At 53.9% G+C, this 26,364-nt stretch overlaps 9 protein-coding genes across 9 annotated transcripts; 4 read left to right on the top strand and 5 right to left on the bottom strand.

Moving 5' to 3' along the window:
* Positions 1-200: 200 nt before the first annotated feature.
* Positions 201-2,707, top strand: HER10_EVM0000441 (uncharacterized protein; the record flags this gene model as incomplete). The annotated part of the gene is made up of 2 exons (XM_035470224.1): positions 201-492; positions 567-2,707. 2 exons carry the CDS (start codon positions 201-203, stop codon positions 2,699-2,701), a joined length of 2,427 nt encoding a protein of 808 aa, XP_035335563.1. The 3' UTR covers positions 2,702-2,707.
* A 341-nt stretch (positions 2,708-3,048) lies between these two features.
* Positions 3,049-5,593, bottom strand: HER10_EVM0006808 (domain found in IF2B/IF5). Its single transcript, XM_035476383.1, has 2 exons — positions 3,721-5,593; positions 3,049-3,661 (listed from the first exon to the last, which is right to left on the bottom strand). Exons 1-2 carry the CDS (start codon positions 4,699-4,701, stop codon positions 3,374-3,376), a joined length of 1,269 nt encoding a protein of 422 aa, XP_035336161.1. The 5' UTR covers positions 4,702-5,593; the 3' UTR covers positions 3,049-3,373.
* Positions 5,594-6,781: 1,188 nt separating this feature from the next.
* HER10_EVM0000806 (cytochrome P450) lies at positions 6,782-9,040 on the bottom strand. Its single transcript, XM_035470574.1, has 6 exons — positions 8,647-9,040; positions 8,562-8,592; positions 8,355-8,498; positions 8,173-8,302; positions 7,470-8,112; positions 6,782-7,408 (listed from the first exon to the last, which is right to left on the bottom strand). Exons 1-6 carry the CDS (start codon positions 8,973-8,975, stop codon positions 7,231-7,233), a joined length of 1,455 nt encoding a protein of 484 aa, XP_035335593.1. The 5' UTR covers positions 8,976-9,040; the 3' UTR covers positions 6,782-7,230.
* Positions 9,041-9,297: 257 nt separating this feature from the next.
* Positions 9,298-10,034, bottom strand: HER10_EVM0011653 (uncharacterized protein). The gene is made up of 2 exons (XM_035483153.1): positions 9,849-10,034; positions 9,298-9,782 (listed from the first exon to the last, which is right to left on the bottom strand). The coding sequence occupies exons 1-2, from the start codon at positions 9,877-9,879 to the stop codon at positions 9,565-9,567; spliced, it is 249 nt and encodes an 82-aa protein (XP_035336600.1). The 5' UTR covers positions 9,880-10,034; the 3' UTR covers positions 9,298-9,564.
* A 358-nt stretch (positions 10,035-10,392) lies between these two features.
* On the bottom strand, positions 10,393-11,586 carry HER10_EVM0006581 (uncharacterized protein). The gene is made up of 3 exons (XM_035476163.1): positions 11,067-11,586; positions 10,769-11,013; positions 10,393-10,706 (listed from the first exon to the last, which is right to left on the bottom strand). Exons 1-3 carry the CDS (start codon positions 11,409-11,411, stop codon positions 10,439-10,441), a joined length of 858 nt encoding a protein of 285 aa, XP_035336135.1. The 5' UTR covers positions 11,412-11,586; the 3' UTR covers positions 10,393-10,438.
* A 204-nt stretch (positions 11,587-11,790) lies between these two features.
* HER10_EVM0012990 (HEAT repeat protein) lies at positions 11,791-15,590 on the top strand. Its single transcript, XM_035482364.1, has 2 exons — positions 11,791-12,062; positions 12,112-15,590. The coding sequence occupies exons 1-2, from the start codon at positions 12,009-12,011 to the stop codon at positions 15,289-15,291; spliced, it is 3,234 nt and encodes a 1,077-aa protein (XP_035336715.1). The 5' UTR covers positions 11,791-12,008; the 3' UTR covers positions 15,292-15,590.
* A 1,981-nt stretch (positions 15,591-17,571) lies between these two features.
* On the top strand, positions 17,572-20,059 carry HER10_EVM0003220 (amino acid permease). The gene is made up of 5 exons (XM_035472904.1): positions 17,572-18,123; positions 18,187-18,257; positions 18,314-18,441; positions 18,506-19,544; positions 19,614-20,059. The coding sequence occupies exons 1-5, from the start codon at positions 17,691-17,693 to the stop codon at positions 19,848-19,850; spliced, it is 1,908 nt and encodes a 635-aa protein (XP_035335822.1). The 5' UTR covers positions 17,572-17,690; the 3' UTR covers positions 19,851-20,059.
* A 380-nt stretch (positions 20,060-20,439) lies between these two features.
* Positions 20,440-24,133, bottom strand: HER10_EVM0011696 (uncharacterized protein). The gene is made up of 3 exons (XM_035481120.1): positions 22,915-24,133; positions 22,769-22,866; positions 20,440-22,716 (listed from the first exon to the last, which is right to left on the bottom strand). Exons 1-3 carry the CDS (start codon positions 23,819-23,821, stop codon positions 20,530-20,532), a joined length of 3,192 nt encoding a protein of 1,063 aa, XP_035336605.1. The 5' UTR covers positions 23,822-24,133; the 3' UTR covers positions 20,440-20,529.
* Positions 24,134-24,495: 362 nt separating this feature from the next.
* Positions 24,496-26,047, top strand: HER10_EVM0007272 (WD domain-containing protein; the record flags this gene model as incomplete). The annotated part of the gene is made up of 1 exon (XM_035476831.1): positions 24,496-26,047. The coding sequence occupies exon 1, from the start codon at positions 24,578-24,580 to the stop codon at positions 26,045-26,047; it is 1,470 nt and encodes a 489-aa protein (XP_035336207.1). The 5' UTR covers positions 24,496-24,577.
* Positions 26,048-26,364: the final 317 nt, after the last annotated feature.

Raw genomic sequence — 26,364 nt, 5'->3', positions numbered from 1 at the left:
CCTTCGTAGGGTCCACCTCCTTTTGCATCCAATGAACCCGCCAACGTAGAGATATCACCCCAATTCTGTGCTTTCCCTTCCTGAAAGTTCTCTTAAAACTACCTTGGTCAAAGGCAGATTCCGCAATATTCGTCGACGATCGAGCTGCATCCACAGTACAGAACCCCTCACTGAGAGCATCTCGGTAGTCAACCTCCACCATGACGCGTAACGCCCGCAGCTCTACCATCTGCGAGTGGGCTCTTGGCGTCAGTGTCGAGGAATACTGCAACTCTATTGAGAGGCGCAGACGCAAGAAGTCCAGCAGCAGACAGCGGATCTGCGTCGAGATTTCCACGGACGACGAATCCGAGGAGGATACTGTCAAGATCACATACCCGCGCGCCAATCGCAGCAAGGACTCTCCGGGATCCGGCTCCAAGAAGGTCCGTTTTGAGAAGGCCTCGCCGAAGCCAGCGCTGAAGGCTGTAGGTGCAGAAGCCGAGTCCAAAGGTGATACCAACTTCCACTGCGGGCACGATTATCGGAATTCCATCAGGAGAAGACAAAATTAACCACGGAGCAAGCAGACAAGAAGAAATCGGAGAAGACAGATGTTACATCCGAATCTGAATCGGAAGCTAAGTCGAAGAAGAAGAGAGGTGCTAAGGCCGCCAAGAAGAAGGTAGTGGATCCATCGTCCGAAAGTGAGACAGACGAGACTGAGGAGGAGATGCCGGCATCTCCCAAGAAGAAGACACAAGAAAAGACGAAGAATAGTGTCAAAAAGTCATCTAAGATCAAGGACAGCGTCACTTCAGCCGATACTGAGCCCAACAACGTCGGTCCTACAGTCAAGAAAGTCCGAAGCAGGAATGGAGGAGCGAAGACGAACGAGACCAAGAAGGTCGAAAAGCCTCAGAAAGTAATGCCCGAGGCGGCGTTATCTCCTCACCTACGCCGACCCAATCTCATTATGCCCATTCGCGCGGAGGTCATCCAAGTTGAGCATACCATTGAGGGCGTCGAAGATCCTCGACCCAACGCTTTCCACGACCCTCAGCACGGCGTTGTCCGAGTCTATCATGGACCAGCCTACGGTAATCCTTACGGCTTACTCTATCCTGCTCGCGACCCAAACAATGCTCCTTTGCCGATGGGCGTCCCCCATCCCCTGCAGAACCCCTATTTTTACGGCTTCGCCAATCCCTCAAACCCCGGAGACAACCACTTCAAGGGCCAGTCTCCCTGGGGCTCTATGCCCGTCACTTGTATGCCTGGAGGACCGCCAGTCATGCCAGCAGTCGATCCGATGCAGACGGGAATGCAGATGCCGCCGTGGTGGGGCCCCTTGTCTCCCAAAGTTCTCTCTCCAAAGGGATCTCCGAAGCATGTTATGTCGGGGGCCATTCCAGCAGACGCAGCATCGACGACAGGTGCCAAGAATAAGGAACAAGGATGGGATACCAACGTTGGTCCTCAACAAACCAAGGCTGCTTCACCTCTGGCAAAGGTAGCGAGTCCCAATAACGTGGCTCCTGCTTCTCCTATCAACATCAATTTGACGGTGAATCCAAATACACCATGGGCTGCATTTGCTAGCGACCTCAGCAAGAAGTCCACTCCGAACAAGAATGAATCACACAATGGAAGCAAAAATTCCTGGGGATCGAAGAAGAGCACAGACTGGCAGCCTCTGGGTAGTGGCCAGCATCCTGATCTTGCTTGGGGCAACACTCCCACAAAGAGCCAGGGAAGCAACAAGGGAAGCAACTCGGGCTGGACGAAAATAGGGGATGCGAACAATGATCCTTGGGGAGCGACTGGAGGCAGTGGAAGCAACAGTGGGTGGAACACCACGAACACTGCCCAGGCCAATGATGCTTGGGGAACATCCGGCAACACTCAGGGCAACGACGCCCAGACAACTTCTGGTGGCGACGGCTGGACGGCGACGAATGGTGCCACTTGGGACAATGCAGACAATACGAATAAGAATGGATGGGGAACCTCCAATGACCAGTCAGCCGATGCCTGGGCTAAGTCTGGAGGCGGCTACAGCAACAACTGGGGAACTGGATCGAACCATTCCAACTCGAAGAAGTCAAATCAAAGCCAAAATGGCAATGGAAGCAATCGAGGTACTAGCGGTCAAGCCAAGGCTGCTACGGACTGGGATGGCCAGGGAAACAATGTTGGCTACTCAGGATCGGAACGCAAAGTGTCAAACAACTCGAACAAGTCTAGCAAGTCGAAGAAGACTTCACCACCGCCGCCCTCAACCAATGCTGGCTGGGACAACAACGCTGGGCCTTCGACCAACAGTCCCGTCGGTAACTCGTCCAACAAGAGCAACGGAAATGAGAAGAGCTCAAGGAATGCGTCCAAGGGCGATGCGTGGGCGACTGCCAGCAACTCGGCCTGGACTACATACAACAACGCTGGCCCAACGACCAACAATAGCCCCCACAATTCCCACTCGTCGAAGAAGAGCTCGGGAAGCAAGAGGGAAAAGACTGATCAATGGGTTTCGGCTGGCGGCGGCGCCGGATGGGGCCCCGAAACCACGAGCGGCGAAGTCAACTATGGCCCGACGGCGACCGAGATGAGTAAGACTTCGAGCAGCAGCAAGAGTATGCCAGGCGCCTGGGATACCAACGTCCCTCCTTGGGGAGATCCGACTTTGGCGCAATCGACAGGCGGTGCGGCAGACCAATGGTAGAGGTGGTTATGGCGAAGCCGAGCTCAGGGTGAGCTCTTGAATCATATCGCAGCAAGAGAAGCGAAAGGGAAATCGGCTGGCGGGAGGTATTTGACAGCAGCTGGTAGATTCTTTTGGAACCGAGAGATCTCGGTGATCTGCATCTTTTGGGGCGTTTTCCCCAACAAGGAGGTTGTGGACTTTGGCGAATGCATTATTTGGCAATGACTTGGGAGGGGGCTGGGGTCGCGGGTTGAAGAGACATTGAGTTTTACGAGCCTAGACTGTTTTACCCGCACGGGAGGCGCGCGGGACGTTGCAGCTTTCCACCTGAGTTCTACATTAGCTGAAGGGTAAACAGCTTGGCACCGGAATTTGACATAGATAGATCAAGAAACATTGAAACAAAGGCGCCGGTCAAAGAGTGAGAGTGGATAATTCGCCAATGGCTGCAGTCTACAAGATGTGTGCTACCTAAGTACCGACATCCCGTCCACCGACAAGAGATGTTCCAGGTTAAGGGAAACGCTCAGTCGCCGAATGGAGATGGGAATCGAGGGGAAAGAAAACGAGCGGACTGTTCTGGCGATGCTGCCCAGAAAAGATGTGCGAATCAAAGTCAATGTTGGGCACGAAAAGTCATTGACACCGAAATGCCAATAACGTCTCCCAACTTGTCCGTCAGATACGCATTTACTCTTCCTCCTCGCTCGACTCCTCCTCCGAGGCCTCCTCAAGCCACTTGATGAAGGGCTCGGCGGCCTTGCGGACCTTCTTGGAGTTGGCCAGGTCGGTGTACTTCTTGCTGGCCTTGGTACCCCACTTGACGGCGACCTCCTCGCTGAGGAGATCGTGGTTGTAGTACAACTGGAGGATCTTGACAACCTTGTCAAAGATGTCGGAGTGCTCCTTGGCGAGCTGGCCGATGAGGCGCTCGGTACCACCGAGGAGGGCCTTCTCGTGGCGCTCAGAGGTAACAAACTAGTGGACACAATTAGTAAAGGGGCCATACTTCGTTGGTCCGAACAATGTGAACATACCTGCTTCATCATGCCGGCGCGCTTGGGAATCTGGGCGAGAATGTTCTCGTCGAAGATGGTCTGAACCAGAACCAAGACGGAACGGTGCTTGGTCTCGATACCAAGCTCCTTGGCCTTGACAAAGATGTCAATCGAGTCGACCTTGTCGACACTGCCCTTAGCAGTGGCCTCATCCTGGATCCAGGTGCCAAACTCGTCGTAGACGGTGCTGCCGGAGGCCTCGCCATCCTCGTCTTCGTCGTCGCCCATGTTGAGCTTCTGCTTGAACTCGCCGGGGAGCTGAGCCTGACGGGCCTTGACGGCCTCCTCGCTCATGTCGACGGCCCACTCGTGCTCCTGGGTCTCAAACTGGTCAATCTCGGGAGCCTCCTTCTTCATCTTCTCCAACTCGTCATCACTACCAACATCCTGGTCGTCGGCGTCGTTGGAGCCGTTGTCGGATCCTTCTCCGCCGCTTCCGCTTCCCTGTCCGTTCTCCTTGGTACCGTTGGCCTTCGCGCGGCGGGCAGCCTTGCGCTCGGCCTTGTCCTTCTTGCCCTTCTTCGGCTGGTTCTTCAGAATGTAACCGCTAAGCTTCAGACGAAGGTCGACCTCGGAACGCTGACCGCAGGCCTTGCAGTCGAGGAGGATGCGACCGTCCTTGATGTTGACGTCGGTCTCGGGGTTCTTGCACTTCTTGCAGAGAACGAAACGGTTGATGAAGCCATCGAGGTGGTCTTGCAGCTTAGCGGCGTTGTGGGAACCGTTGATAATCCAGCGGTCGTCGGCGGGGTCAACGTTGGTCTGGGCACCGAGCTCGAAGCCGAAGTACTTGATGACATAGGCACCGGGACGGGCGAGAGACTGAGCGACGCTGCTCAAGTTGACGACAACGGTCTTGATACCGTTGCCCTTGCCCTCGATCTTGGTGACGATCTTTTCCATCTTGTAGCGATAGAAAGCGTCCTTGACGTCGCGACGAACGTTGATGAGGGAAGCCATGATTGCGGTATTGGTAGTAGGTGGACTGAAGAGGAGTCTTGGAAGAGTATTTTTGGTTTAGGAGGATTGATTGGATCTGGGGTTAAAAGGCTCGGGATGCGAAGCTGGTAGTGCTGTCGTTTGGACGGGCGGGTAGCATGAAGAAGCCGGAGGTCGTGATAGTATAGGATCGACTGATTGGCGAGGAAGCTGGTAGGGGAGCAAGAAGGCGGACTCAATGCTCAAGGGTTCTTTTGATGAACATAGGGTAAAGCGAGACTAGATCGTCTTTGCTGTCGAGAATTCATGAACTCCTCTGGGTTCGGAGATTTCAGCCAACGGAACTGATGTTGGGGCTACAAGGTTTCGCTATGCGAAATGATTGCAGCTTGGGGACGAAGTGTCTGAAGACGGTGGTATTGTCGTGCTGATACATAAACTGCTATGTGGCTTGTACCGCGTGAGGGTGGTGTTGTATGTTCAACTCTCGCGGAAGAAGACTCGGTGGTCGGGAACACGGCGAGAGAGGATGCTACTGGCGATTGTTGACGATACTGTGGTTGTTTATGGCGGGGTGTTGGGTGGTGGTGTGGAAAGTGGCGACGTTCTCAAGAGAGAGGGGTGGAGGAAGGAAGAGGTTTTGTACGCTTGGAAGATTTTACCGCGGAGGACGCGAAGATGCAGAGATGCCTAAGCAGGGCGGTGAACTGCGATTGCGAAAAGGTGGGTTTAAGATAATTGCGAGATGTGCTCGAATGGATCTCCGAGCGGAGGGTTTTGTGCGTTTTTTTTCTTGTGGGTGGTGGGAAGAGGAGAAAACGGAGATGACTGGGCAGTGAGCGCAGAGTTTTGGAAAAGGCTGAGGTGGAGTCGGAGGGTGGTGGTGGTGGTGGTAGTACGGAGTAGTGGTGGCGGCGGCAGGACAGGAAGTTCGGAAACACATGAAAAGTACCAGAAAGAACTGCCTAGAAATAAAAATAAAAATCCCTAGGAATAATAAAGTGGACCTCCCTTAGAGCACTTGCCTACGAGTTCATTGCCTCCTCAGCACCTCATTCACTAAGGTAAGGCGCCCCCCCCAAAGAACACTCAAGGTTTGAGCGCTGGGGGCGGCGGGAAGTCTGGCGGGCTGGCAGCATGGCACGTTGGCTGGCCCTTGCCTTGTGCCTGTCAGAGTTGCGCCACCACTCAAAGAACCCCCTGGAGCCGTTCTGTCAGACATGGACCTCAGAACAACCAGCGAGCCTTAAATCCGAGTTTGAAGTCGTCGTTCGCTCGTTCACCTGCCCCCGCGGCGCCACCGGACCAGTCCAGTGTCCAGGATGCAACACGCAGCTGGGAAGCCAGTTCCACTTGCTGCCTTGCATGTTTCCTGCCCTTTCTTTGAACTTTGGCCTCAATTTTCCTTGTTGCTATGCTTTGTGTCGTCCCACATCATGGCACCTACGTAGTAAAGTACCTTAGACATTTGGATATTACAAGGCATCGAGACACGATATCGACCCTAATTATCTTGCCTTCTCTCCCTCTCTCTGTGCTCTTTCCATCCTCAAGTGTGTTTCACACCCGTTTGTTTCTCTCATGATTATTTCAACACCTCCTGCCTTCATCAGGCAATACCTACTTGAGACAGCAAAGGGGTGGGAAAGCCTGGAAGCCTGGCGCCGTTTCCTGGCTCCATTGGCATTTGAAAGGGGGAAACCCGCGACAGCTCCGCGCCGGGCACGGACCAATCAACGGTATTTCCCGCTTTTCGAGAAAGCGCACTTCGCACCGCAATTGTGCGGGAAAGGTCAAGGAAGCTTTCCAAAGGATCCGGGGCAGGCTGGGCAGCACGCAGCAGAGGGACGGACAACGTAAAACTAAAAATAAGCGACAAAAGAGAATAGGTACCTAGCGGAGTGGGCACACCAAACATGGGGATCAGGAATTCCCGTTTCGCCATCAGGTGGATCCAGTCTCTGCAGCATGCAGCCTACTGTTCGCCATTGCTTTTGCTCGCTCGCCTCGCCTAACACCGGCTCACAAAGCCGAGCCAGTCATTGCCATGCAAGTCATCACTCGACTTGCAGATTGCCTTGGCCAAGCAAGCTACGAATGGATGTATTCAAAAAGCAGGGCAGTTGACAGCGGAAAGCCTGGCTTGTCCACGTACGCAGTAAAACGTGTGTGGTCCCAGTGAACTCCCAAGCAAGGCCACACATGGACGCCGCACAACGATGTACATTCATGAATCACCACGAAATCTTTTTTGGCACGATGTGACTTGGTATTGGCCCTCCAGGTCTCTAGGGACCATGCCTATCCAACCACATTTGCCAAGCTGTCTCGTTTATCGAGGCACGTTGTTTTTTACTGATTCAGCATTCCTGCCCCAGACCCCAGATGCCACAAACGCTACCTACCCGTGCTCCAGTACCGGAATGATCAAACACTCACAGAAACGCCCAGACGCGATATGCCAACAATGACATCCATACACTTCGCGCCAAATGCAACACACACTATGCAACCTTTGGAATCTCCCCGTTCCTCCTATCGAACACCCCATCATTCCCGCTTCTCGCCAACGGGAACAAACTGCAGCAAACAGTTTTGTCCTAGGGGTCGCGAGGAGATGAGCTGGTCCGACATGGCCATTGACTCCTCCGTCATTGACGTCTCAGGAAGCGTCGTGTAACGGGTGTAAATATCCGTCAACAGAGTCTTCATCTCGGCGAGCGCCAGACTTGGTGGTGCCTTGTTAACAGACGGTATCTCACCATGGATGGATTATGGGGGTTACTCACTGCTTGCCAACACATCCCCGGCCTCCGTTGGCAAACGCAAACATGAGCCGCTTCCTCTCAGCGTCACCCGTTGGCTCCATCCACCGATCAGGGTTGAACAAGTCTGGCTCCGGGAACACTTCCTCGTTGATGCGGTGAATAGAATACGCCTGGCAGCTGACTGTAGTCTTCTCTGGGATGGCATACCCGTCAATCACCCGCCCGCCACGGGGAACATAACGCGGCAGGGACATCGGGATAGCTGGGAAGCACCGCAACCCTTCCTGCACAATGGCGTCGAGGAACGGCAACTTGTCGAACGCGACTCCCGGGTTCTCTCTCAGCTCGCGGCGGAGCGTCTCCTGGAAACGTAGGGACCGCGGCTGCGAGAGCTCCCACATGAGGAAGCACAGCCCGTCGCCCGTCGTGTCGATGCCTGCCGCCATGTGGTCGAGGCACTCGCCCGCCATGTCGAGCTGGTCCAGTCCCTGGCCGGCCTTGTCGTGGAGCCGGCTCAGGAGCGTGAAGGCCGCCGGGTCTGGCTTTTTGCTGGACTCGATGACAAAGGTGTCGGCGAGGGGCGTCTCGCGGGGCTTTGCGAAGAAGTACAGGAACCGAGAGAGGAGCTTGTGCAGCGCGGGACTATAGTGCTGAACAAGGCGGTCTGTGTTATCGTCAGTCTACCTGGGGCACCCTCACCAGGCATGTTGAGCTGTGTACTCACTTTGAAGGCTGTCATCAGCAGCAACCTGGTGCATCATTTCCTCGTCCGCCTCGTTCTCCAGGCAGTTACTGCCGTACGGATGGAACAGGTGGTGTGTGACGCAATCACAGGCGTATGAGTGAAGACTCATCTGCAAACGCAGTCAGGCAATCGTCCAGAGAGTTGGAGCGAGGTCTACGTACGAATATGTCGTGGCTCTTGCCGACGGACTTCTCGCACAAGTTGATAAACTTTTGCGACCTCTCCTGGATTCCGCCGAGAGGTACAGGCCGCAGGACGTTGCTGTTTGCGTAGCGGTCCGCAATGATTCTCTTGCGCTTCGCATGCTAGAACATATGTCGTAAGTTGTTATTCTACCCTAGACTGAAGTCTCATTCGGGGGGCCTTACATCTTCCTTATTCAACGTTGTGAACATAGTCCTAGCACTGTAAGCTTCCTGCTGTCCATATTCAAATCCGAGTACCCTTTCATACCTTCGTCCATAGACTTTAAACAAGTCATAAAACTCCGTCTTGTCATAACCGCTGCCTCCAGAGCAGTAAATCTCCTTGACGGCTTCGTACGATGTAAACGAGACCTCGTTTGGTGCGATTCGGACGACTGGGCCATATTGCTGGTGGAGCGCATGGATGTGCTTCGTCCTGGTTGCTTGTAGTTCATGCCATTTCAGAAGGAGGGAAGTGAAGGCGGATATCCTCGGGCCGGGAACTTTCCACAACGGGTCAAGGACGCAGCGAATGAGATACGCTAAAGCGAGGACAGAAAATGCTGCTACCAAGAAGACGGGAGAAAGGAGTAACATGTCGCAGGCCTTTCACTACTACACCATGATACGTATGCAGTTGCTCTGAAAAGTGACAAAATGAGTTAAAGATTCGGGACGTGAGGTAGGTATCTCGAATCATGAGCGACGCGGGTTCCTCTTATCAGCTCCGTTCCGGGCCCCAATAGCGTTGGTCAATCAGAGGGTTTCGATTCGTAAATAACCACCTAGGCAGTCAAGCGCCGGCGCCGATAGGGTGCTTTGGCCCGAGAACGGGGCGGTCTGGCAAGCATAACCCACTGAGGGACCCCAAATGAGACGTGAGGGGCAGGACGTCAACACCGATTACCCCTCCATACTTCGACAGACGGTGATGAAAGGCTCGATAAGGATGCGTCGGGAAAGACTTCATATTCTCGTGAAGGAGGGACTTGATACGGTATCAGATATTTGATTTCAACTCATGTTTTTCTACGCCATCACCGCCGCCGCTCAACATCATCTCGTGAGATGCACCACCCTCAACGCCTCGCCAATTATCACCTCGTACTAATACACCCGGTTCAAACCCGCCCACCAACTAACCCTCGATCAAGACTCAAAAAAGTGCAGGTTACCACCCTATCTCTCACAGTTCTCCCTTAGTGCCCTGCTTCGACTTGTCATTCGAATTGCCCCCGAACAAGCCGGTCAACCAAGACATACCGGGAATCGACACAGTGCCTGCCGGGGGATACTCCTTGCCGTTGACGGTGACCTTGGGCGTGCAGGTGCACCACTGGTCCTCGGGGACGCTGCTCAGCGCCGACGGGATGTGTTGGCCGCAGCCGCGCCAGGTTGCCTTTGCTATTGGATACTTTTAGTTTCCATGATTCTACGAGGTATGTCACGAGACTGGGGTGGTCGTCTTACAGCAAGTCGAGCAGGTGACTCCGAAGCACATTTTGGATGAAAGTAAAGGTGTTGGTGAAAGGGAGATGTCGGTGCGGGTATCAAGGTCAAAGAGTCGACAGTAAGTTGTGTACGGGTTGATCCGAACGAAGCTTGAAGTCAAGATGGTGTTTTGAGATAGTCTTTTCGGAGGTTGGCCAATGTGATAAGGGCTGGTCTAGCTACGAGCTCACCTGGGATTAAGTATTCGCGGTGTCCGTGATAGCATAATCCACCCACTTGGGGTCGGCGACCTGCATTGAGCATCGTCACGGGCGCAGTGACCCCGATGAAGTGGGTCTCGGAGGGGTATCGCCGACCTCGCTCCCTATTCCGGGGAAGTGGGGTGCTGTCAATGGAACTCGGGCTTGCTCACATAATGCACTTTGGAAGCTTCTGACCGAGCTGAGACCGGTATTGCTTTAGTCACCTCGTGTAACACGTTCGATCCCATCTCGGGAATGTTGCTTATTAGGTGTATTTGACTATCAGTGAAGACAAATATCCCCCCTCAACTAAGGTAAGGCATGCTGGGGTTCATGCGGTCCGTCCCGAGTCTGACTTCATACTTGCTAGATGAACTGAGCCACACGTTCTGCAAGCCACTGCTGGGATTCCGGGTTCTTCACAGTGTGGCTCGCTCCGGGGATCAAGCCAGACAGCTCGTGGACATTGAAGTTTGTCTTCTTCCACAGGTCTATCAAAGCTTGCTTGTCGATTTTGGCTGGCACGAACTCATCCTCTGCAGAGTGCAGCACCATGACGGGCTGCTGGAAACGATTCCAGACCTCGGAGACGAACGAATCTTTGAGGTCGGAGGAGAAGTAATCATCGTCGCCCCTGTGATGAATATCAGTATTCCATTCACCTCATCCCGGAGATCGAGTATCATAGCTACGTACCCCTTAGCCGCCAGAGAGTGCCAACGGTAGGCCGTCATGGGTGTCGAGAAAAAGCTTGGCACTAGATCTTTGGGCATCGCTTCGGCCTCTTTTCCAGCGGAAATCAGCTCCTCTGCGTGCTCTAGGCTCTTCTTCAACCAGTCAGGTTTGACAAAGTCCTCAATAGACTCCCGGTCAGATGCAGGACCTTGCATGATGAAGCCATCGACAGGGTCCTCCTTGTGCTTGGTATACTCCATACAGTCCTACCTAGGTTAGACGGGTCCTGTAAATGTTCAAGGCTACTATAGCGGCATACCTGGCATCCAGTTGAGTGGCCCATAAGGACAATTTTTTTCTTTCCGATGCCTCGGAGATACCTCACTAGAGCCGAGATATCCTCAACATCGTTCTTTAAGCTCGAAAAGCCGTAGCCAGAAAAGGAGCTCCTCATCCGAATCTCAAACACAGACCAGTCTTGTGCCGCTGTCTCAAGATGCTTGGCTATGGCCTTGGTGTAGCCAACAGTATGAGGTCCATCTGCGAGACCTCCTATGAAGAGAAGGGCGTTTGATGCTCCAGTTGGGCCGATTTCATAAGCGCTAGAGTGAGAGGTTCGGGAATCAAAAGGATGCACCGTGCAAGAGAAAGGAGCCGGGGCCATGGCGAGCTACTGAGGCCCTTGCGGACAAAGAAAGGCTGTTCGTCAAGCTTCGGTCGTAGTTTCTAGCGGAAAGGTCCTCTCGTGACTGCTGATCAGAGATTCAGAGGGTCTTGCGATGTAGTTGCTTCCTCACAAGAATTAATGAAATTGACGTAACCTAGTAGAGGGGAAGCGCTCTGGTGGGGGCTGCTCTGATGTGCTGCTGCGGGGCTGCCAGCTTCCCTTTTAGCGAGCCAAAAATCACGAAAGGCCCTGAACAACCGGCCGTCAGTGGGGCTCATCACCAAGGGACGTTGAAAGGAAGCCACCCGATTGGGCCTACTTTAGGAAGGTATGTGCTCCGTACCGCCAATCTTTCTCAGGATGGTCATCTCAGGCAGGCGTTTCCTCAGTCAAAGTTGGGTTGCGAAAATGAACGACAGAGCTTCCATCTTCAACTACCAGTAAACACGCGAATCCTCACCACTTTCCCCTTAATATCACGCCAGTCATATCCTCGAAAGCCGCGATCATAGGCTTTTCTAGATCAGATACATCTCCACCGTTAAGTTACGCGCCCCCGGAGGCTGGCGTGAAACCCCTGCCCTCTGCCTCGTAATGGCGACGGCTCCCGCCAATGCAAACCCAGCCCGGAATGAGTTCTTTCAGCAGGTTTGTATACCTTGACACGTATAGATCATATGCTGACCGATTCAATCAGCTCAAACCATGCTGTGTCTCAATCAGTCAGCTAGCAATCCGACAACAAGGAGATGCGTCTTCCTTCAAACGACTCTCTGAGTTGACTGACGAGTTGTACCACATTCTCAACGACCAAGTTAATAGAGACGCCACCGTTCTGGATTCAAAGCTTGCAGACTACGTCTTTTTCCCACTCTCTCATATCTTCCGCAGTCACGATCAGTACCCCAAGCGCCTAATCGAGCTCGCCATCAAGTGCCTTACCGTGATCATTATTCACGGTTGGAAGTCCAACATCTCGCCCCAGATCTTGCAGCAGCTCCTGATACTTCTTACTTTCATCGTTGGAGGAGTACCTGGCCGAGAGAGAGAACACGACGTGCCCGAGGAAACCGAGCTTGAATCACTTGGAGCATTGACCGCGTTGATTACTGTGGCTGGAACATCCAGCACAGCAGCAACAGCTCTGACCGAGGAGAAATTAGTACCAACTCTGGGCCATACCATCACGGTAATTCTGGGATGTGTAGCGGATGGAAGAACGTCAGCTATTCAGCTCGAAGCTCTGCGTATCCTGAACTGCTTCTACACGAGCATCAAGGATCATGCCGCACTTGCGTCGTTCATTCCTGGCCTAGTCTCTAGCCTGACAAAACTGCTTTCCAAGCCCCAGGGAGAGAAGACGCGCGTCTTGGTCGGTTCCATACAGTCGTTGGGACTGGTGCTAGTAAAAGTTCTTGGTGATGTCAGGACCCGGAGCATCACCGCAAGACTGAACTCAGATACTTCACCGGAGACCGAACAAAGGGGTGTACTGAGCCCATCATGGCTCAACGCGACAAAATCACAGATCAAGCTGGCTTTGGCAACAGTCTTGAAACTCCGAACAAGCGATAATACAGACGTACGCGAGGCGCTGCTGGCATTCTGTCTTGGACTTCTCGACGAATGTCACACCTCACTGGAAAATTGCTCCTCCGTACTGGTGGAGACAGCCATGGTCATCTCACCAACACATCCAACGACATCTTTGACCGGTACAAGTCTGCAAGACTTGGCCATCATATATCCTGAACTTGGCGAGACCGTGAAGGTCACTTGTTACAATTGGATCACCAGCTTGCCCAGGATCATGCAGTCTGCCGACGAAAGCAAGAAACAGGCCGCCGTCCAGAATTTGATGAAGGGCATGGCTCTTGTCAGTAGCCTTCAGTTGGATTCTTCACTATTGGACGAGTCAATAGCGGCGGCTCTAAGGGACAGTGTCACATCTCTCATAATCGGAGCGAAGCCTAGCAAGATCCTGGATGAAACAACGCCGGACGCCTCATGGTACAACCAAGATATTGTGAGAATAGGAGATACCCCAAAAAAATATTCAAATGTGCTGTTGGGTGAGGAGAGTCAGGTTGGAACAAGGTCAGCTATGATTGACTTGCTTTCCAACGTTGGGCCCGCCTCGCAGCAGAACAGGCTTGCTGCCGAAATGCTGGATCACGCCAGGGACTCGTCAGGCGATTCTCAGATAGCCTCTTTCTGGCTGAGCTTTGAACTCCTCAAGACTGCCTTTTCTCGTTCCAACGAGCTCGACGATCTCCTCGACTTCTCTTCACTGGGCTCTGGAGGCGAGGATTCCGAATCTATCTTCCAGGAATTGTATGCATTCGCCGTGGTTTTGCTCGACTCACACTCTGAACTGGCTGAGATCGACTGGAGGCTAGAGGCCACAGCACTTGAAGTAACCGCCTTCGCAGCATCTCGATCAGGCGAAGCCTTCAGACCAGAACTCATTGACGTGCTATATCCTACAACAGCCTTCCTTGGCTCTGCGAACTCACAACTAAGAGAGCATGCAATCACGACCTTGAACGTTCTTGCTGTATCGTGTGGGTACACGAGCGTCTCCGAACTGATCATCGAGAACGTCGATTATATGATCAACTCGGTTTCGCTGCGGCTCAACACGTTCGATATATCGCCGGCATCCACGAAGGTGTTGGTGATGATCACTCGCCTGACCGGGTCGCGACTGCTGCCGTACCTCGACGACGTTGTGGCCTCCATTTTCGCAGCCTTAGACAACTACCATGGGTACCCCGTATTTGTTGAAAGTCTGTTCGCAGTGCTCAAGGAGGTTGTAGAACAAGGCGTGAAGTCTGATAGACTTCTCCTGGAGGGCCGACAAAATGGACCAGAGAGTCACAAGAAGGCTGCCGGCAGTCATGTCACAATTGACGACATTGTCGATTTATTGAAGAGACGACGGGAAAGAGAGGCTGAAGCCTCGATCGACGATGTGACCGACACGATTAACAACAATCATCCTCAAAAGCCTTGGGGCGCGCAGGACCAAAAACCCAAAGACGGCGGGGAGGAAGGAACTGACGAGGACGCTGCAAACAACGAAGTTGAAAAGGAGAAACCACCCAAGACACCAACGTATACCCTACTGGAGAAGATCGCCGGCTTGACACAACACTACCTTACTTCACCCAGCCCTACGCTGCGAAAGTCGTTGCTCGACCTGCTGGCAACCGTATCTCCAGCTCTTTCAGGCGACGAAGACTCATTTTTGCCGCTGATCAATGCTGTATGGCCGGTGGTGATCACCCGAGTCTACGACGAGGAGGCGTTTGTGACCATTTCAGCCTGCGATGCCCTCTGTGCGCTGTCCGCCACCGCCGGAGACTTTCTAGCCTCCAGAATCAACACAGAGTGGTGGGACGGGCTGGGAAAGTGGTGTCGAAAGAAAAAGCTAGAGGCTATCCAGTCTCGAGGCAAGGGAAGTACGCACCGAGAGAGTACTTGGCCAGGCCAGACCGCCGGGACTACGAGTCAGGGAATCGTCATTCCCGTCATGACAGGAAGCGATCGGCTAAGCTATCAATCTGCAGAGATAACGAAAGGCCCGGTATCAGGCGGCTTGGGCAAATTCGCTCAATCTGCCCAGATCTGGGATTCCATGATTCGCATGTTGACAGCTATCGCTTCACATGTCCGCCTCGACGCCGAGATATTCGACGAAGTGTTGGATCTGTTGAGCGAATCACTTAGCCAGAACGTTGAAGCACGTCGCGCCTTGGAAGCTGTCAATGGTGATGCAGTCTGGCTAGCCATGTACCAGCAGGGACAGGTCAAGGCCCCGAATCTACCCAAACTAGACGGCGTGACTTTTGCATCCTTGATGACGCTGAGCTGAAGCTCGCCTCGCATGCATCTCAGCCCTCACGACGGGTAGCTACGGATACGCAGGAAGCTCTAGCCTCCATGCTGCGAATCGTTCGATGGGAGCTGCAAGATCACATGGTAGCAACTATTATCCAACCACCACCAATAGGAACGCAACCGCAGGCTTGATGGAAGCTAGAAGAGCGCTAGAATCATTTTGGTCTACAGAAAGTCCAGATTGGCCCCGGGATGGCTTCCACTGCATGACAACGATCACAGGTCGGGGCTGGAGCTGAAGATGTGACAGCTCTGAGCTGCATGGCACCACGGGAAGCATGTTCGGGCGACCTTGGCGACCTTGGCGCCTCAGGGCCAGGACGCCCGATAGCTGCACAGAGAACGCGTAGTAGATTGCCGTCTGACGCGGGGTTGCGCACCATTCCCATCTTCTCGGCGAGTCCGGCCACTGCGACAACAGGGGGCAGAGCTGATAACACTCTGACTGGATCCGTGATCCGACATGATAGGAAGTAGGACGGATAAGCAAGATACGAGCGCTTTGCTCGATGATTACAGCGTTCAGGTGCCGCCAACTGTGATTGACGAGGGAAACAACACACCTTTACAATAACTACATACCTAGACACTTTCGCACCAAAGGTGCCAAATTTGCGCAAAGATCAAGTGTTCCATCGCCCTTGTTTCAATTTGGGACGAAGGGGGGCCACGCGAACACGACTTCCGGGGGGATGCCTGGAGGTGTCTGCAGAGAGCGAAATGAGGGCGACTACCCCAGATCCCCACGGACACTCGATTTACACTACGCAGTACGGGCAGAGTAACCGAGAGGCAATTGACGATTCGGTGACAAAATGACACATTCCTCTTCAGGAAGAAGGCATCATCCTTCGCGAGAACGGTCCTACCAGATGCAGTATCGGTCACCTGCACCAAGGCTAGAAACCGCACGCTTCACCGGATCGTATGGACGCGATTTCGAGCAAAAGTGCTGCAGCAGAATGGGGGCGGGGCGATGGAGAGGAAGTGCGGGTGGTCAAGAAGCTAAGACTAATTAATTACCAAGACTCCAAGAGATGCCCTCAAATGCTTGGCCTCAAGCCGGCCAATGATATCTCCATGTTCAGTTGCCGCCAAAGCTTGATTTGTCTCGGCGCCCAAGGGACCAAGAACCTCAGGCGACGATCACCTCGATTTCCAACCTGTCGGATCACTTCTTGCCACCTCTTCACACCGAGAGGGTTGCCCATCTCATCGCGATAACACATATTGTATGCTGTCAATTTTTATTTGAGATTGCGACGGACACGAGCATTACGATTACTAGTTGCGTTGGTCCCGAGTCAGATCATGGCGCCATACCCGTTCGCATCGGGGGGACGCTACGCCTCACCTGCTAGCTATCCAATGAACCGGGGCTTTTGGTCAGTCATCTGGCCCCCGGGTCTAACTGGGACAGTCTTCTAGAACAAAATGAGCCTGACGAGAGGAATGCGGCAATTATTTGCCAGATAGTGGCGGCGCCGTGCAACCTTTTACTCGGTCGTTCGTCCGTTGGCGTACGAAGATCGCGTGCTTAGGACTTTACCACTACCTATCCAACAGAGATGCTCTTCGCGCTTCCTCGGACTGTCTAACTACTTGTTGCCTAGAGGCCGAAGCCAATAGCACTGCCGTTTTGAAGCCACGACGACGGCAGTCGCTGTACTCGAAGTCAATTGAATAATGCCACTGACTATTTGGAACGCCAAAGGAGCGCCAACAGGATGACAGCTAGGCACGACAAAAGATCCAGGAACGAAAAGCCAAACATACAGAAGCAAAGCTTGCTGAAGCATGCCACCCTTGGGCCTGAGGCCTTGGGCTTGAAGCTCTCATATACCTTGATGACAACCTTTTGCTTACCTTCCTTATCTGTACCACTACAACTCACGCCCAGCTTATCACAGGTGCAGGGGTATGGGACAAGGGATGGCTGGTCTCAGGAAGCTGGGGAGGCCCGCCGGGGGAATGATTGACCCTAGAGTATCGCCGAGAAAGCCAAGATATCAAACTCGCTTGAGCCAATCACGACGACCACTATCTACTCGACCTTACTTACCAATTGGTGTAAGCTTCGCCCGAAAACCAGGCTAACACGAATGGGCTTACCCTTGTTCAGCAATACGCATGCCGTGCCGGGTGACAATGGGACCACCCCCAGGCTCGCTCCCATCTCGAGGGTCTTAAACCAATCTGCTTTGGCTCTAGTACCGTTGGGGGCAACTGTCTTATCATCGGTGAAAGCTTGTCCTGTCCACCTCCTCCGAGATGTCTAGGGTCTAGGCCTCACATACGACTTGCCATCCATGCGAAAGAACGGGACTAGGAGGACGGCGTTGCCGGGGACTGGTAGGCCAGAGTCCTGACCCCATGGCACTGGTACACTTCTGTTGCACCCAAGCTGGGCCAGGGGGAGAGACAGAGTACGCGGCATCAAACGCTGATACCCGATTACCTGTCCATCAAACTGAAGAATACCTGCCTGCCTTGTCTTGCTATTCTGTGTGTATATATACCGGGGCCTCTTGGCGCCAACTCTCGCTGCAGAGGTTGCATTCCTCGTTACCTCGTTTCTCTCCAAACCAAACAACGAGCTCGAGGAGCCAGATTCACTTGGTATCAGTCGTCAAGATGTCGCACCAACCCACCGTTGTCGATGACGACAAGCATTACACCAAGGATCCTGTTGTGAACAGCAATGGCAGCTACGGGGGATCTCACGATGAGGAGGTTGGAGTTGTCACAAAGGGCGAGCCCCTCCAGCGAAACCTGAAGAACAGACACATGCAGATGATCGCCATCGGTAAGCTTCACTATACACTTGTTCTTCTCAAGCTCTCGCAATTTTACTGACTCTGTACTGCAGGCGGTGCCATTGGTGCTGGTCTTTTTGTCGGTTCTGGTGGTGCTCTTCGAAGTGGTGGCCCTGCCGCCTTGGTAAGAAGTCATCGACAACGCAATGGAAGTTTCGAAACTGACGTAAAAAATGATAGATTATCGGCTACATGATTGTCGGATTCATGTTGATGCTTACCACCCAGGCCCTTGCTGAGATGGCTGTCTTGTACCCCGTTAACGGTGCCTTCTACACATACGTCTGCCGATTCGTCGACCCTTCCTGGTGAGTATACACACATCGTCTCGTTACCTGACCCGAAAGCCCCTCTTTCTAACATGTACACCAGGGGGTTTGCCATGGGCTGGGATTATGCTATCGCTTGGTTGACCGTCTTGCCCTTCGAACTCGTTGCCGCCAGTATCACCATCAAGTTCTGGCGCGATGACCTCAACATGGGCATCTGGGTTGCTGTCTTCCTCGTCGTTCTCGGCATCATTCAAATCTTTGGCGTCCGCGGATACGGAGAGGTCGAATTCGTTCTCAGTCTCATCAAGATTGCCGCCTGCATCGGCTTCATCATCCTCGGTATCGTCATCAACTGCGGTGGCGTCGGCGACAAGGGCTACCTCGGCGCCAAGTACTGGCACGACCCTGGTGCGTTCCAGAACGGCTTCAACGGTTTTGCCGGTGTCTTTGTCGTTGCTGCTTTCGCCTTCGGTGGTACTGAGCTCGTCGGTCTCGCTGCCGCTGAGTCCGACAACCCGCGCAAGGCCATCCCCATGGCTAGCAAGCAGGTCTTCTGGCGTATTGCGTTCTTCTACATTGTCAACCTCTTCATCCTTGGTCTCATTGTCCCGGCCAACGACCCCCGCCTCTTGGGTTCCTCCGGCGCCAACACCAAGGCTTCCCCCTTCGTCCTTGCCATCCAGGATGCCGGCATCAAGGTCCTTCCCTCCATCTTTAACGCCGTCATTACCATTGCCGTCATCTCCGTCGCCAACAGCTGCACTTTCGGTTCCACCCGCACGATGCAGGCCATGGCCGAGCGTGGCATGGCTCCTCGCTTCCTCGCCTACGTCGACAAGCAGGGCCGTCCCATCTGGTGCGTCCTGATCCAGATCGCCTTTGGTCTCCTCGCCTTCATCGGAGAGTCCGCCGACAGCAGCACCGTCTTCGGCTGGCTCCTCGCTCTCTCTGGTCTCTCCTACTTCTTCGTCTGGGGTTCCATCTGCCTGGCCCACGTCCGCATGCGCATGGCCTGGAAGGTCCAGGGCTTCACCCTCGACCAGATCCCCTACAAGAACCCCTGGGGCGTCTGGGGCAGCGCCGTCGGCTTGTTCCTCAACGTCATCTGCCTCATCGCCACCTTCTACAACGCTCTCTACGTAAGTTTTCCCTCTCTTTCCCGGGACCTATGCCAATGAATGACATTGCTAACGTTCTCCTTATTACAGCCCTCTCCCAACGCAGAGCCCGATGCCACGGCCTTCTTCCAGGCCTACCTCGCCGCCCCGATCGTTCTCTTCCTCTACCTCCTCTGGAAGCTCATCTCCCGCGACTGGCGCCTCTACGTGCCCCTCCGCGAGGTCGACCTCAAGTCAGGCGTCGTCCTCGCCGACCCCTCCGACGAGCCCGCGGAAGTCAAGACCTGGGCCAACCTCCCCAAGCGGGTGGCTCGTGCCTTGTTCTAGAAGGGTGGGATACATCCAAGAGATGGGACAAGTTACTTCTCTCCTTTGTTGGAGAGTTGGCTTGTAGACAAAGCATGGTTGTGGAATACTTGAAAAGGAGGTGGAACTTTGCATAGAGCGTACAAAACACTAGAAAAGTACTGCTTTGAGGATGGGAGACGTCATTATTATACCTTAAAGATACCAATGTTGAATTTTTACTTTCAAAAGATCGTTCAAGTTATCCCTGTGAACAGTTGTCTGCATGACTTGAAACGTACTTGACCAAGATAATTCAGTATGAAAGGGACGCGGCATGACGCTGAGCTTCACTCCCAAGAATCGTACGAAGGTCTAAGGTCTAAGGTCTACACTGACAATTGATGCCCTGCCGGAGAATTCTCGTGCAAGGGAACGAACGCGGATGCACACTAAGATTGGGACCAAGAGTCATGATGCAACTGTTTTCTTCAACTACGAGACGTCTCCAGTAATCATATGTACAAGAAAGTGTTCTATTGGAAGGGAGGGGGGCCTCGACTCAGCACAGCGCTGTTCGCACAATGAAAGATAAAATCCAGGAATCGTGGCGATCAATGCGCTCGCTTGTCCAGTGTGTACATTCAATTCTAGAAAGCCAAAACCATCTCCGTCTCTATAACGGCCTGGCTGATGTTGTAACCAGCTAAACCAAGCCTCTCTATCTACTAGTTCGCTGCTCGCCCGCCTCTGCTGCGAGATCTCTCTCCACCATCTCGATCGAGCCCAAACTAGGGAAACGCTTTGAGAAATCCTGAACGTAGTCATCCTTCTCTTTGGCAGACATCTCCAACACCGGTCGCCTGGGCAGTCCCACACCAACGAGATGCTCAGAAGACATAGATTGCGACGGGTGGGGCTGTTTAGGCGGCGAGCCCGGTCTGCCGCCAGTTGGCAAGCTATTCAGGTGCATTGGCTTCCGAGGTGCGACTGGTCTCGGCCCCGGTGTAGACCGTCCGGCTGTTGGGACAGGCTCATTTGCGGAGGGCCGTACTTTGTTAACCATCACATCTGAGGAGTTTGACGGCGTCATGGGGCGAGGTTTGGCGCCGCCCACTGGCTTCCTGGGGATATCGGGAAGCTGCTTGTCCCTGCTGGTGGGCGAGGATGTATCTGTGTAGATGCCGTACCCCTGAGCAGTGCGCGGAACTTGGACTGAAGACTTCTGGCCCTCACTCAGCAGATTTTGAACCCTGTTCTGGATACTGACAGCCCGAGAAACGCCTCCAATGCTCTTTGGCAGCGATCCGGGACCGCCGGAACCTGGTGCTTGGTTGGTGAATCTTTGGCGATATTCTGCTGCTGCCGCTTCAACACGACGTTCTTCCTCTTCAAGGCGCAAACGCTCCACCTCACGTCTCATTGCCGGTGTCATATCCTCGGTCTCTTCCAAGCCTTTACCATCGTCGGTTCGGCCATCGGTGGCTTCCGATCCCTCAATGGGGTCCAGCGCACTACCCCGCTCGAGCTGCTTGAGTGGCGACGGAGTCCGAGCCGATGGTGGTGCCTGGTTTCCCTCGAAACGTTTGAATGCATCTCCAAATTTGCCAGCAAACATACTCTTCGTCCCGGACAGAGAGCCAAGACTTCCGCGTTTGCCATGCTTGGAGTGCCAGTCTCGCTTCTTCGAGTCTGACTCTTCCATACTGCGCAAGAAGTCCACATTGGACTCGATAGGGGCTTCCTCTTCCGGCTCTGCTACTGCAGGAGATGGCACCCTCTCGGGGAACTTGGGGGACATGAGACTGGGAGAAGGAAGAGGCTTCGAGGAGCCTTCTTTCTCTCGCAGAAAATCTAGATTTGATTCCAAATGAGTGCTTACGGGGCGCGGGCGTCCATCTATGGATCTTCTCGACTGGGCACTCGCATCGAGGAGCTCCAAACTTGGCCGACCTCCTTCAAGCGACGGTCGAGAAGATGATGGATGTCGCACATGCGTTGGGCGCAGCTGATAAGAGGGAGCGCGAGGCAGCGACCCCTCTTCGTTCCCTGGGCGCAACGGTAGAGCCTGATCTTGCTGACGGGGGAGGCTCGTAGACCGGTGATGATCTGTCGTAGGTACCTTCCACACGGGCATCGCTTGCGGAGGCTTGTGTTCAGGTGGAGGGGAAGCTGTCATTGTCCCAGTTGACACGTATCTCGACGGCTGTGGCTGAGGCTGATACTGCGGCTTGGTCTGTGAAGAGATCGCCTGCAGTTCTGGGTTCTTATTAATGATGGCGTGCGCTCTGCTCATCTCCGTTGGCTTTGGAGGAGCAGATGCTGTCTTGGTGAGTCCCACTGTACCTGGGGGAGGCGACTTGACCATTGGCGGCGGGTAGGAAGCAGTGACTGCTGGTGCGACAGTTCTCGGTCTGGCCTGTTCTTGGTGCTTCGGTGTGGAATGGGATGTCGGGAACTGCTCCGCCGACCTGTCGGCAGACCTCGGGACCGGGACTCTCTGCTGCTGTGTTGGGGGCGGTGTATGGGAGTCGAAATTGAACTTTGTACCATGCTCGTGGAGGATGGAGAATTGGTCAACAGGCGGGAATCTAGACGCAAATTCATCAACATCCCCCGCCATAGCTGTGGATGGCGCCGCCGCCGCAGCACTGGTAGCGGGCGCATCTAGAGCGGCAAAAGGATCTCCGTTTGTCACTCTCATAGGAGACGGGCTTGGTTTAGTCGCTTGGGCAGGCTGAGGTTGTTGGGTAGCGGCCGGCAGCCTTCCTCTTCTCATAGGAACAATGTCGGGAATGGCCTCCTTCTGCTGAGCAGGCGGGGAGAAGACGGCGCCGACTTTTTGTTGGGGCTTCTCCGTAGCAGAAGGTCTGCTCTGTTGAGTAGAGGGCTGCTTTCCGGCATAGATCTGTGCAAATGTCAGTCACATGGCCATGATGCCTGTAAAACAAGGTTCCTACATCATGAATCGGAACATCACGCCCTTGCATCGCACATCCCTCACGGAGGACCTGGTAGATGTTTGGTCTTGCCTGAGGACTCTCGCGCAGCATGGATGCTACTTCTGTTAGTTATCATGGCGTGGCTAATGTCTCTCATTACTCACCAATAAGCTTCTTCAGCCGGTCTGAAAATACAGGGTAGCTGAGATACTTGAAGCTCGCGTTGAGAATGGCCAGCTGTCCCTGGTCCTCGAAGGGTGTTGTATAGTAGCACAACTTATACAAGAGAACGCCCAAAGCCCAAATATCCGACTTCTCGTCGATGGGCTGTTTCCGGTAGACATCAACCATCTCTGGACTTCTGTACTGCATGGTGGTATGCTTCTGGACATCCTCGTCTAGGAGTCTGCATTCGACGACGGTCTGGGGCGCGGGTTTGGGCGGAGCAGCAGATCCAAAATCACAAAGCTTGAAACGCTTTTGTGAACCATTGCTCAGGATCAAAACGTTTTCGACTTTCAAGTCGCGATGAAGTAGCGGTGGCTTGAGGTAGTGCATACAGGCGACACCTTCTGTTATGTCGGTAAAAATGTGGAGGATCTCGGGTTCGGTCAAGCGGTGCTGTAAACGCGTGTTCATGAAGTCGATGAGTCCGCCTCCGTTGCAGAATTCCATGAGTAGAAACACCTCGTATCCCCCTCCTCGCATTTCTGATGCATGGGAATCGATGTATGTGACGATAGGGCGATGGCCCTTGAGCCTCTTCATAGTCTCGACCTCGATTCGCATGCTGCGCAGAGCCTCCTTATCGGGAACAGCGACTCTTTTCAAGACAGCCATGTCGGTGCCATCGACAGCTTTCGGGAGCTTTACCAGGTAAACGTGTGCGAAGCCTCCCTCGGATAGGTATTTCTGGATTACTACCCTGTGACCTCCGACCTGTATCTTCGTTCCGGGCGTGAAGGTGCCGGCAGGCGCCGCGGCCACAGGGGCAGGCATTGGGGCGCCATAGGTGGCAGGGTGGGCAGCTCGAGGGGCCGCAGCGGGCATATGATGGCCATAGGATGCCATGTCGGCTAGATGGCTTTGAAAAGTGTCGTCGGTAGGTATTGTGGCCGTCCGGAGTGTTCAGTCAGACCGAGAATGTCGTGGGTCAGCGGGAGGAGGTCGAGGTCGAGGTCGGTGAGATGCTAGACGGTGAGGAAGCACGGGAGTAACAGAAGAGCGAAAGTGACATTGACGAGCGTTTGCGACCCGAGCAAGGAACAATTAAGGCATTCTTGGGTGCTGATGGTATCGATGGTGTATATTGGTGTCTTGGAGGAGTTGGTTCTAGGTTGCCATCCAGTTGGACCTGAACTTGGACTTGCGTAGTGCGTAGTTCGCAGGTATGGAGTGTCCCTCGGTCGCTGTTAGTGGTGGAGCGCTGGCATAAAGGCCTTGGGAAGTCACCAAGACCCTGGCACACCCTGTTCCATGTTTCGCAATGCAGTCGGGGAAGTGTCGGGTAAATGCACCGCACATGCTGTCATTGGCTGGGCAGCTGTGCCAGAGAAGCACGCCAGACGGCACCAAGTGTGAGGCTCGTCTGATCCCGTAAAGGTTCAGGCAGAGATCCAGATTCGTTGGTGGGGTAGATTCAGCTACCCACGCCGTCTTATCGATATCAGATAACGATAACATGTTTTATCGATTCGATAATTTTTTTTTTGGTCTTTGCCTGGGTCTCGAGCCGCTTTGCGCTGCAGAGCTGCAACTTTTTTGATCTGATCTTGCACGCTAGAAAACTTACGCAGGCCTAACAAAACGACAACGAAGAAAATCAAAATGGTAGCCAAAAGAAAGAGAGTCGAGATCGTGGACGCGACTCCCGCATCCAAGGCAGCACCCTCGAAGAAGACAAAAGCAAACACCAATGGCTCTACCTCTAAGCCGTCAAAAGCGTCTAAGGCGAAGGAAACAACAACTGTGACGGGCCCCGCCGAAGAGGTGACGATACAGATTGTCACCGGCTCCTACGACCGAGTTCTCCATGGCATTACTGCGACAGTCAAGCCAGAGGGCAAGGTCGAGTTCGCTGACACTTTCCTATTCTCTGCGCACACCTCGGCCATCCGCTGCATCGCCCTATCCCCTCTCTCAGCACCCATCCCCGGCCAAGGCCAGAAGGTCCTGTTGGCGTCTGGCAGCACCGACGAGCGCATCAACCTCTACAACCTTTCGGCGCATCCCCCGAACCGCAAGAACCAGGACGCCCTCTCCGCCGTCTCCGCTCGTCCCATTCTCGAGAACCCCAAGAACAGAGAACTGGGAACGTTACTACACCACTCGTCGAGCATCACCAAGCTATCATTCCCTACCCGATCGAAGCTGCTTTCCTCGAGCGAGGATTCCACAATTGCTGTCGCGAGAACGAGGGACTGGTCCGTCTTGTCGACTATCAAGGCACCGATAGCCCAGGCCTCGGGCAGACCCAGCGGTGACACCGCGCCCTTTGGCGGCGCGCCATCCGGTGTCAACGACTTCGCCATTCACCCCAGCATGAAGTTGATGATCAGCGTCAGCAAGGGCGAGCGGTGTATGCGACTGTGGAATCTTGTCACTGGCAAGAAGGCCGGTGTCCTGAACTTCAATCGCAGCATGTTGCAGGAGGTTGGAGAAGGAAGACATTCTACAGGAGAGGGACGGAGAGTAGTTTGGGGAAAGACAGAGGATGAGGACGAATTCGCGGTTGGGTTCGACCGAGACGTTATTGTCTTTGGCATGGACAGTGTTCCCAAATGCCGTGTCATGCCCGACACGCGGACAAAGATCCACGACCTCTCCTACATCACCGTCGACGGCGAATCCGAGTCAAGCCTATTGACGGTGTGCACCGAGGATGGACGGGTCTTGTTCTTCTCTACCAAGGCAGACGACTTGAAGAAGCCCGAATCAGAAGACAAGACCCTGTCGAGCGCCAAGTTGGTCGCTCAGATCGGGGGCAAGGACGACGGTGTTGTTGGCCGCATCAAAGACACGGCTATTCTGCAAATCCAGGAGGGTGATTCCACGGCACTGCTGGTGGTTGCTGGCAGCAGTGATGGCAAGTTGCGAGTCTGGAAGATTGGCGCAAAGGAACTCACCGCCGGCAAGGGCGAGAAGGCTGGCAAATTGTTGGGAACCTACAGCACAAACAACCGCATCACATGTGTAGCGGCATTCACGATGATCCCTCGGCCAGAGGGAGTGGAGGAGAGCGAGGACGAGGTGGATGAGGACTCTGACGAGTCTGAGGATGACGACGATGAAGAGTAGACTACAACAACTATGCAATAGCAATGATAATTCAAGATATCCGTGTAATAGCAATTATCGCGTCGATTCCAGTTCCTCGGGCATTGTAGAGGTCCATTCCGACCGAAGAGAAGTGTGGATTTCAAACGGCGGTCGGAGAGACGGCTCCGACTTACCGTTACCGGGCGTCGGGTCGTTGATTTCTCAAACTGGCCTGTGCGGCAATCCGCTGATCGGCATCAGACGTGTCTCGTATTAGTCTGCAGCTTGCATGCCAATCCCCAGTTCTGTTCTTTGGCACGGGCGTTTACAGCTACTGCGGAGGTGCGTCGACGGCC

Source organism: Colletotrichum scovillei (genome assembly GCF_011075155.1).
Source record: "Colletotrichum scovillei strain TJNH1 chromosome Unknown Contig00003, whole genome shotgun sequence".
Lineage (NCBI taxonomy): Eukaryota > Fungi > Ascomycota > Sordariomycetes > Glomerellales > Glomerellaceae > Colletotrichum > Colletotrichum scovillei.
The sequence above is the reverse complement of the archived record's forward strand: the minus strand, read 5'-3'. Positions and strand labels throughout refer to the sequence as shown.

Excerpts from the sequence above, each read along its gene's own strand:
- HER10_EVM0003220 (XM_035472904.1), top strand. The coding sequence starts at position 17,691 with ATGGCACTGGTACACTTCTGTTGCACCCAAGCTGGGCCAGGGGGAGAG. Across the intron at positions 18,258-18,313 it reads GTGGTGGCCCTGCCGCCTTG|ATTATCGGCTACATGATTGT; the intron begins GTAAGAAGTCAT and ends AAAAAATGATAG. Across the intron at positions 18,442-18,505 it reads CGATTCGTCGACCCTTCCTG|GGGGTTTGCCATGGGCTGGG; the intron begins GTGAGTATACAC and ends CATGTACACCAG.
- HER10_EVM0006808 (XM_035476383.1), bottom strand. The coding sequence starts at position 4,701 with ATGGCTTCCCTCATCAACGTTCGTCGCGACGTCAAGGACGCTTTCTAT. Across the intron at positions 3,662-3,720 it reads GCGCCGGCATGATGAAGCAG|TTTGTTACCTCTGAGCGCCA; the intron begins GTATGTTCACAT and ends TGTGTCCACTAG.
- HER10_EVM0011696 (XM_035481120.1), bottom strand. The coding sequence starts at position 23,821 with ATGGCATCCTATGGCCATCATATGCCCGCTGCGGCCCCTCGAGCTGCC. Across the intron at positions 22,867-22,914 it reads CCGGCTGAAGAAGCTTATTG|CATCCATGCTGCGCGAGAGT; the intron begins GTGAGTAATGAG and ends TAACAGAAGTAG. Across the intron at positions 22,717-22,768 it reads GTGATGTTCCGATTCATGAT|ATCTATGCCGGAAAGCAGCC; the intron begins GTAGGAACCTTG and ends ACATTTGCACAG.
- HER10_EVM0012990 (XM_035482364.1), top strand. The coding sequence starts at position 12,009 with ATGGCGACGGCTCCCGCCAATGCAAACCCAGCCCGGAATGAGTTCTTT. Across the intron at positions 12,063-12,111 it reads GGAATGAGTTCTTTCAGCAG|CTCAAACCATGCTGTGTCTC; the intron begins GTTTGTATACCT and ends CGATTCAATCAG.
- HER10_EVM0000806 (XM_035470574.1), bottom strand. The coding sequence starts at position 8,975 with ATGTTACTCCTTTCTCCCGTCTTCTTGGTAGCAGCATTTTCTGTCCTC. Across the intron at positions 8,499-8,561 it reads CAACGTTGAATAAGGAAGAT|CATGCGAAGCGCAAGAGAAT; the intron begins GTAAGGCCCCCC and ends CATATGTTCTAG. Across the intron at positions 8,303-8,354 it reads GCAAGAGCCACGACATATTC|ATGAGTCTTCACTCATACGC; the intron begins GTACGTAGACCT and ends CTGCGTTTGCAG.
- HER10_EVM0006581 (XM_035476163.1), bottom strand. The coding sequence starts at position 11,411 with ATGGCCCCGGCTCCTTTCTCTTGCACGGTGCATCCTTTTGATTCCCGA. Across the intron at positions 11,014-11,066 it reads GCCACTCAACTGGATGCCAG|GACTGTATGGAGTATACCAA; the intron begins GTATGCCGCTAT and ends TAACCTAGGTAG. Across the intron at positions 10,707-10,768 it reads CACTCTCTGGCGGCTAAGGG|GGGCGACGATGATTACTTCT; the intron begins GTACGTAGCTAT and ends TATTCATCACAG.
- HER10_EVM0011653 (XM_035483153.1), bottom strand. The coding sequence starts at position 9,879 with ATGTGCTTCGGAGTCACCTGCTCGACTTGCT. Across the intron at positions 9,783-9,848 it reads AGTCACCTGCTCGACTTGCT|CAAAGGCAACCTGGCGCGGC; the intron begins GTAAGACGACCA and ends AGTATCCAATAG.